The 8,967-nt window shown below is 59.5% G+C and overlaps 1 protein-coding gene across 1 annotated transcript; it reads right to left on the bottom strand.

Moving 5' to 3' along the window:
• Positions 1-909: 909 nt before the first annotated feature.
• Positions 910-5,819, bottom strand: SPINK2 (serine peptidase inhibitor Kazal type 2). Its single transcript, XM_050948367.1, has 4 exons — positions 5,756-5,819; positions 5,649-5,686; positions 1,883-1,992; positions 910-1,140 (listed from the first exon to the last, which is right to left on the bottom strand). Exons 1-4 carry the CDS (start codon positions 5,817-5,819, stop codon positions 1,095-1,097), a joined length of 258 nt encoding a protein of 85 aa, XP_050804324.1. The 3' UTR covers positions 910-1,094.
• Positions 5,820-8,967: the final 3,148 nt, after the last annotated feature.

The following is an 8,967-nucleotide window of genomic DNA, read 5'->3' as shown; positions in this document are numbered from 1 at the left end:
TAGTTTGCAGCGTGTAAACTGATAAAAGCTAAAATGGTTGTAGCATAAAACTTACTGCACTGACAATTAAAACAATTAAAGGCACACGGCTTTCAGCAACAGAATCAAGTGGTTACAAAAAAAGTTTAAGCATTGTGGGCAGCAGGTTAGCTGTATTCCCGAGGGCCCACACACCACTAATAAGAATCTGTATTGCAAATTTGGTGTGGAAAGAGTGCCCTGCCTATAGCATCTCAGGGGAGGTAAAAAAGTTATCCTGGCTTTTTAATTAAAAACATAAAATAAACCTCTGTACCAGGGACATTGCAGTGGTAGGGGATGATGTGGAACATACAGCAAGCTTAGAAATTTGGTTCGCCAAGTAAAAATTATGCCACGCCTATGGAGGTCAGACACATGGATGGTGCAGCAATGGTATAGTACAGGGTCGGTAACCTTTCAGAAGTGGTGTGCTGAGTCTTCATTTTATTCACTCTAATTTAAGGTTTCGTGTGCCAGTAATACATTTTCATGTTTTTAGAAGGTCTATTTCTATAAGTCTATAATATATAACTAAACTATTGTTGTATGTAAAAGTTTTAAAAATGTTTAAGAAGCTTCATTTAAAGTTAAATTAAAATGCAGATCTCCCCAGACCGGTGGCCAAAACCCGGGCAGTGTGAGTGCCACTGAAAATCCGCTCGTGTGCCGCCTTCGGCGCACATGCCATAGGTTGCCTACCCCTGGTATTGTATAACCTACCAGATCCCCACATACCAAACTGCCTCAACCCCTCCATGAAGTAACCATGCCATCTCCGACAAATTCTATATAGATAATAAAATCAAATTAGATTCAGAAATCTTCAAGTGTAGTATATCTTCCAAAGAAAAAAATAGACTGAGCATATAAATGAATCTTACAGGTATATTCATAATCATGACTACTATTTTAATAAAATAATGGTATTAGGTGTATTCAAAAGTGGTAAAAGAGCAAAATAAGCATTTTATTTAATTAGTCTAAAACTACTTAAAAGGCAACTTTAAGACACTGTTTCCTCTTCAGATTGAAGAATATGGAAGAGATGAAAGCTGAGGAATACTACCACCATATTAGCAGTATCCTTTCCAGCTAATTTTGACATTCCTCCTATTTTCTCTGTAACCAGAACAAAAAAAGAAAAAATATTAGAAGATTGTTTGCCACTCCATTAAAATCCAAAAAAGCAACACATTTTCTACAGTGGAGTTTTATTCAGCTTCTTTCTATATCTTAGAAGCAGAATCACATTCAGTGAGGTTTTCAGCAAATCTTACTGCAAAACTACAATAAAGTTTTATACATCATGCTTAAGTGACTTACTAGAGAAAGCCTTACTTTTGAATCCATCATCCATGCAAGCCTTGATAACAGTTTATAAACCTGAGTAGTATTAACTTGTGATAGAGAAAGCTTAAAATGAATGCCAAAATGTCAATTATCCAATAATACTATCTTGTAGGACAGGCTCACAGTTCCTGCAAAAGGAGCCAAACTTAAACCTTGCAAAACTGCCTGGCCTAAACCAGAAAACCACCGGAGAACGCTGGTGGCGGGGGGGTACAGCTTCTGAACTGTGCATTCCCATTTTAGTAGGTTCCCTGCACCCTTTTACACTTGTATCCCTCTTCAGGGTTTTTAACAGCGATCTTAACTCTGCATTCCCTGGTTTGCTAACATTAGAGTTTTGTTTTGGAGTACATTAAATTTGCTTAATTTACAAATCAAGTTTTTCTGACCACACTGAAAATGAGAAGAGTTAAGGTCAGTTAAACAGCCTGGGAAATGAGTCACTACTTTATGTGCAATGTTTGTCATACTTCAGACAACAAAAGACAGGATGTGTCAGTTACACAATTACCTGTTTGAAAGGCAAAGTGCACACTCATTTGGATACGTGTGCCCATCAGTCCCACAAACTGGGTTAAAGTTCTTTGGACATCCAAGCAAACCATACAAGTAGCATTTCGGCTAAGGAGGAAACAAAGTTATGAAACAGTCTAGGATAAGCAATTCCAAACAGCATTTTGGAAACCTCCCAGATTAAGCAATTCAACAAATCCTGCCATCTTCCAATGGCATACCAATGTACTTATACACAAATAATCAACATTTCATAAAAATCTGTGGAGGGGTTGTGAGATATTGCATCTCTTTCCTAGTTATGTGGAAATTTATCACTTCAGGTTTCACATACTAATTGCTCCCTACCATCACTTAGCTAAATACTTAAATTGCTCAATAGTTAAGGGAGCCTTAGTCATCATTGCTAAAAAAAAGGAGGTTTTTTTTTTAACCTTAGGATAATGAACATACAGTGGAGACAAGGGGCTTTAGTTTTTGCATGAAATAAACTCAGAGGTCAACCCAAGGTGGGCGTGTAAGGCTGGCCTCCACATATTTACCACTTTGTAAAAGTGAAGTGCCTTATCTTCACTGTGTTTACCTCAGGATCACTCATGCACTTTAGTTACCCTGAGATTAAAAAAAGCCATCACAGTATTTTTAGCAGTGAAGACATGGTCACTGATTAACAAATCAACAGCATACTGTAAAATAGATTCCATTCAAAATCATGTTAGTGTAACATTTTAGGGCCAAAATAATCTCACTATAAAAACTCCTATGTGGAGCTAGCTATCTTGCTATAAAATCCTACACTTAAATTGTTGGTCAACACTGCTAGCTTGGTCAGGGATGTGAGAAAGCCACATGCTAAAAATCCGATGCTGACCTAAGCCTGGGTTTGGTTTCATCAACCTAGCTACCATCGCTCAAGTAGATGGTGTTCCTGCACTGATGTAGACACAGCCTATACACCTACCGAAGGGGTTTCTCCATTTCAAGTTATGCTGGCATAGCTACAATGCAATAAGTAGTGTAGACTATCCCTAGTAGGGTAGACATATCCCTCCTTGAGGCATCAACTATCCTGCTGGAAAATCTTTCCCTTGATGTAGCTAGTTGAGGTCTAGCTCAGGTGGGAAGGGGCAAGCAGTTGAGCATTGACTACAGCAAGGAAAAGAGCCACCTGTCTTGTCTCCAGTGGGGTTATAAAACACAGCAGCTAACTGGCCTTTGTTTTCCAAGAGCCAGAGAACCACCACCAGCCCAGGCAGCCACAGCAGGGAGCAGCATCTACTGAAATGCTTTGTTACAGACCTGGAAAGCAGCAATACCCCCAGAGAACCCGGCCAGCTTGGTAAGTGCCCCCTTTTGTGTCGGCCGAGGTGAGCGGGGGAGGCCCCCAAGCTCTGGCCATTCACAGCTGGGGCGGCTCAGTGCCTGGTTCCCCAGCCCCCCCAGGGCTCCCTGGGACAGGAAAGGAGCTGGGGCAGCAGCCGGGGCTCAGCCCCCGCCGGGGGGAGGGGGGGGGGTCTGAGGGCAGCAGCCGGGGCTCAGCCCCGCCGGGGGGAAGGGGGGGGGGGTCTGAGGGCAGCGGCCGGGGCTCAGCCCCCGCCGGGGGGAAGGGGGGGGGGGTCTGAGGGCAGCGGCCGGGGCTCAGCCCCCGCCGGGGGAAGGGGGGGGGGTCTGAGGGCAGCGGCCGGGGCTCAGCCCCCGCCGGGGGGAAGGGGGGGGGGTCTGAGGGCAGCGGCCGGGGCTCAGCCCCCGCCGGGGGGAAGGGGGGGGGGTCTGAGGGCAGCGGCCGGGGCTCAGCCCCCGCCGGGGGGAAGGGGGGGGGGTCTGAGGGCAGCGGCCGGGGCTCAGCCCCCGCCGGGGGGAAGGGGGGGGGTCTGAGGGCAGCGGCCGGGGCTCAGCCCCCGCCGGGGGGAGGGGGGGGGGTCTGAGGGCAGCGGCCGGGGCTCAGCCCCCGCCGGGGGGAGGGGGGGGGGTCTGAGGGCAGCGGCCGGGGCTCAGCCCCCGCCGGGGGGAAGGGGGGGGGGGTCTGAGGGCAGCGGCCGGGGCTCAGCCCCCGCCGGGGGGAAGGGGGGGGGGTCTGAGGGCAGCGGCCGGGGCTCAGCCCCCGCCGGGGGGAAGGGGGGGGGGGTCTGAGGGCAGCGGCCGGGGCTCAGCCCCCGCCGGGGGGAAGGGGGGGGGGGTCTGAGGGCAGCGGCCGGGGCTCAGCCCCCGCCGGGGGAAGGGGGGGGGGTCTGAGGGCAGCGGCCGGGGCTCAGCCCCCGCCGGGGGGAAGGGGGGGGGGTCTGAGGGCAGCGGCCGGGGCTCAGCCCCCGCCGGGGGGAAGGGGGGGGGGTCTGAGGGCAGCGGCCGGGGCTCAGCCCCCGCCGGGGGGAAGGGGGGGGGGGTCTGAGGGCAGCGGCCGGGGCTCAGCCCCCCGCCGGGGGGAAGGGGGGGGGGTCTGAGGGCAGCGGCCGGGGCTCAGCCCCCGCCGGGGGGAAGGGGGGGGGGGTCTGAGGGCAGCGGCCGGGGCTCAGCCCCCGCCGGGGGGAAGGGGGGGGGGTCTGAGGGCAGCGGCCGGGGCTCAGCCCCCGCCGGGGGGAAGGGGGGGGGGTCTGAGGGCAGCGGCCGGGGCTCAGCCCCCGCCGGGGGGAAGGGGGGGGGGTCTGAGGGCAGCGGCCGGGGCTCAGCCCCCGCCGGGGGGAAGGGGGGGGGGTCTGAGGGCAGCGGCCGGGGCTCAGCCCCCGCCGGGGGGAAGGGGGGGGGGTCTGAGGGCAGCGGCCGGGGCTCAGCCCCCGCCGGGGGGAAGGGGGGGGGGGGTCTGAGGGCAGCGGCCGGGGCTCAGCCCCCGCCGGGGGGAAGGGGGGGGGGGTCTGAGGGCAGCGGCCGGGGCTCAGCCCCCGCCGGGGGGAAGGGGGGGGGGGTCTGAGGGCAGCGGCCGGGGCTCAGCCCCCGCCGGGGGAAGGGGGGGGGGGTCTGAGGGCAGCGGCCGGGGCTCAGCCCCCGCCGGGGGAAGGGGGGGGGGGTCTGAGGGCAGCGGCCGGGGCTCAGCCCCCGCCGGGGGGAAGGGGGGGGGGGTCTGAGGGCAGCGGCCGGGGCTCAGCCCCCGCCGGGGGGAAGGGGGGGGGGGTCTGAGGGCAGCGGCCGGGGCTCAGCCCCCGCCGGGGGGAAGGGGGGGGGGTCTGAGGGCAGCGGCCGGGGCTCAGCCCCCGCCGGGGGGAAGGGGGGGGGGGTCTGAGGGCAGCGGCCGGGGCTCAGCCCCCGCCGGGGGGAAGGGGGGGGGGGTCTGAGGGCAGCGGCCGGGGCTCAGCCCCCGCCGGGGGGAAGGGGGGGGGGTCTGAGGGCAGCGGCCGGGGCTCAGCCCCCGCCGGGGGGAAGGGGGGGGGTCTGAGGGCAGCGGCCGGGGCTCAGCCCCCGCCGGGGGGAAGGGGGGGGGGTCTGAGGGCAGCGGCCGGGGCTCAGCCCCCGCCGGGGGGAAGGGGGGGGGGTCTGAGGGCAGCGGCCGGGGCCCAGCCCCCGCCGGGGGGAGGGGGGGAGGGTCTGAGGGCAGCGGCCGGGGCCCAGCCCCCGCCGGGGGGAGGGGGGGGAGGGTCTGAGGGCAGCGGCCGGGGCCCAGCCCCCGCCGGGGGGAGGGGGGAGGGTCTGAGGGCAGGGCCCGTACCCAGCGCGGGCGGGCTGGGGGGCTAGGAGGGGAGGTGGGCAGCGGAGCGCCCGGGACAGGATGCTGGGGGACCCGGCGGGGGGGGCGCTGGGCGGTGTCGCGGGCTGCCCGCACCCCCGGCCCCACTCACCGAGATGGCGGCAGCGGCGGCCCGCGGCAGGAGGATCCCTGAGGGGAGACAGAGGCACAGCGTTACCATGGCAACAGGCCCAGCCCCACGCCCCGCCGGGTCGGTACCTGCCAGCGCCCCGCACAGCAGCAGCAGAGCAGTCGCGCGCACGGCACAGCCCAACGCTACCATCTCGGCGGGCAGCCCGCTTATAGGGCACGTGCCCCCGGCGCGTCACACCCCGCCCCGCCCACGCTACGCCACTGACCACGCCCCCGGAGACTCCCCACCGGGGGGGGGGGGGGCAGTGGTGCCCATGGGAGTGTGGGGAGAAGATGGGGGGGTGGCTCTTGTGGGGCAGAGGGGTGGGATACCTGTGGGGGTGGGGACAGGGCCAGTGCAACCATTTAGGCAGACTAGGCGGTTGCCTAGGGCGCCGAGATTTGGGGGTGCCAAAAAGTGCCCCCCAATTTTTTTTTAAGTGGTTGAGCGGCCGCTGCTGCTGGGACAGAGAGGGAGTCTGAGCTGCCGGCAGCATCCGCAGCCCAGGGTGTCCCCTGGGTCAGGGCATCGCCGCGGCAGCTGGCACTCCAGGGTGTCCCCTGGGTCAGGGCATCGCCGCGGCAGCCGGCACTCCAGGGTGTCCCCTGGGTCAGGGCATCGCCGTGGCAGCCGGCAGCCCAGGGTGTCCCCTGGGTCAGGGCGCCGCCGCGGCAGCTGGCACTCCAGGGTGTCCGGAGGGGGCGGCAGGCAGCTCCCGTGGAGCTGCCGCAGTTGTGCCTGCGGACAATCGGCTGCTCACGTGGCTGCGGTGGACCTCCCACAGACACCACTGCGGCAGCTCCACTGGAGCCGTGGAGCACCGGACCGCCCAGAGGCACGACTGCGGCAGCTCCACCGGATCCGCGGGACCAGCACGCGGGGCAGCGAAATTGCCATCTGCCTAGGGCACTCAAAACCCTAGCGCCAGTCTTGGGTGGGGATGGTATAATGGGAATGGGGGGGAGGGGGTGATACCAGTCAGCTCTGTGTTCTTGGGGAACCAGGGCACAGTATCCAGGCTGTCTGACTCATGAAACACACCCCCAGCAGCCGCTGCTTAAACCAAAACCCACCAGAGAAAAGACTTGCAGAGAGCAGTGAAGGGCATTGGGAGACACACCGAGACCCCTCCTGACAAGGGTGACAAGATTAAGACACCTCTATTAGCATACAGAATGGAGAACAGAGATAACTCCTCTAGCCTCCTCTGCATGAGAGATGGGACAGGGAGACATCTCCATTAGCATACAGAATGGAGAACAGAGAACCACGATGAACTCTGGGGCTAGAAAAGCAGGGAAGCACTGCATCATGGGAATCTCTGCTCTGGATGCTAACGAACCTACGCCTGCCCACACCCAGCTCAGCAACTATCAGACCAGTTCTAGTAAGGAATCTTTATGATTGACATGGGCGGCAAGTTGTATGGGCCCCTGGTGCCTAGGCTCCAGCAATATTCAGGCCCAGGGGGCCCAGCTCTACCAATGTTTGGAGCTGGGTCTCTCCCCCCGGGCCCGCCTGCTGCCCCCACACTCCTCTCCCAAGTGTCCCCCAGCCCTACTTGCTGCCCGCACACACCTCCCCAGGCCCCAGAGCGTCCCTGCCTCTCCCCTGCAACTCCACACTGACTCCGCTCTGCTGGCTGCCAGCATCAATTGCTGCTACAGGGTCCTAGTTTCCCCCACCTACTAGTAGCAGGTAGGCTACTCCTCTGCCTTGGACCCTTCCCTTTTCCAGCGGGACCTATAACCAGCACAGGGCAAGGGGCAGCCCCATCTCCCACCCTCAGGGAGGCTACATTGAGGGGCAGCAGCAGGGGAGGAGGTACACATGTGATGGCAGCCTCCCCCCGGCACCCACCACAGCGGAGGCAAAGGGGCTTCCTGGACCTGAGGGGGCCTCTAGAAGCCCATGCAGTGACAGTGGTGGGAGGTGAGTGTGCTGCTGTGGTGGTGGCGGGGCTCTCCCAGAGCTCACTGCTGCTGGCAGAAAGAGGGCTGGGGGAGTCTTCCTCTCTGGCCCCAGCCCCAGGGCAGACTTCCTACACCCCAAACACATCCCCAGCCCTGCCCCACCCCAGAGCCCACACCCCTAGCCAGAGCCTTCACCCCTGCACATCCAAACCGTCTGCCATAGCCCTGAGCCTCTCCAACACCCCACATCCCCAAACTCCCTCCCAGAGCTTGCATCCTGCACCCCTCCTGCACCCTAATCCCCAGCCCAGGGGCTGCACTCCAGACCTCCTCCTGCCACCCAAACTCCCTCCCAGAGCCCAACCTCTCACCCTTTCTGCACCCAAATTCTCTCTCAGAGCCTGCACCCTGCCTGCACCCCATGCCCCCTGCCTGCACCCCAGACCTCCTCCCGCCACCCAAACTTCCTCCCAGAGCCTTAGGCAGATGTGGGGGTGGAGTATGGGGGAGCAGGTTCTAGGCACTACCAAATTTCTACAAACCTGCCACCCTTGGTGATTGATATCCAAAATACTGAAGCAGCCTAGTTGCATTGTAAGCTCCCTGGAAGAAAACACCACCCATAGCCAAGAGTGATCAGCTCCTATAGTCTAGCCTAAAGAAAACCTTTGAGCAGTAATGGAATAACAAATTTGCTGCCCCTAGGCCCACAAAAAATTGCCCCCCACCCCCCGCACCAGCTCACCTCCACTCCCTTGCGGCAAGTCTGGGAGGGACGGGGGAGAAGGGGAGTTGTGGCGATCTGGGGGGATAGTGGAGGTGGAGTGATGGTGAGCTGGGGCAGGAAGCGGTTCTCTCCTCCCTCCAGGAGTTACTCCCTGCACCCGCTGGCCCCAAGTCACCTTCACTATCACCCGAGCGCACCAATATTTGCTTCTCCCTCCCTCCCAGTGCTTTTGCGCGGCAAACCTGGGAGGGAGGGGAGAGAAGGGGAGTTGCAGTGCACTCAGGGGATGGCAGTGGTGGAGCAGAGGTGAGCTGGGGCAAGGAGTGGTTCTTGGCCCCCCCCCCCCCGGATTACTGCCCGCGGGCCCCAGCTCACCTCTGCTCTGCCTCCTCTGATTGTGGCTACTCGCTTCTCCCTCCCTCCCAGCGCTTTTGCGCAGCTAGCCTGGGAGGGAGAAGGGAAGTGCGGTGCACCTGGGGGAGGAGGTGGGCCGAGGATTTGGGGAAGATGCAGAGTTAGGGGGACGTGAGCAAATTTGCCGCCCTAGGCCTATGCCTTGTTGGCCTAGGCAATAATACGCCACTGCCTTTGAGTCATCAGATTACCCATAAACAAATCTAGTGTTCTCTCTTGAACCATTGTATTTTCTCTACAAAAA

Source organism: Gopherus flavomarginatus, chromosome 3, assembly GCF_025201925.1.
Source record: "Gopherus flavomarginatus isolate rGopFla2 chromosome 3, rGopFla2.mat.asm, whole genome shotgun sequence".
Taxonomy (NCBI): Eukaryota; Metazoa; Chordata; order Testudines; family Testudinidae; genus Gopherus; species Gopherus flavomarginatus.
The sequence above is the reverse complement of the archived record's forward strand: the minus strand, read 5'-3'. Positions and strand labels throughout refer to the sequence as shown.

Bases quoted from the DNA above. Each gene is read 5' to 3' on its own strand.
- SPINK2 (XM_050948367.1), bottom strand. From the start codon at position 5,819: ATGGTAGCGTTGGGCTGTGCCGTGCGCGCGACTGCTCTGCTGCTGCTG. The intron at 1,993-5,648 runs GTGAGTGGGGCC...TTTCCTCCTTAG, and splicing joins CCGCCGCTGCCGCCATCTCG to CCGAAATGCTACTTGTATGG. The intron at 1,141-1,882 runs GTAATTGTGTAA...TTCTGGTTACAG, and splicing joins GCACTTTGCCTTTCAAACAG to AGAAAATAGGAGGAATGTCA.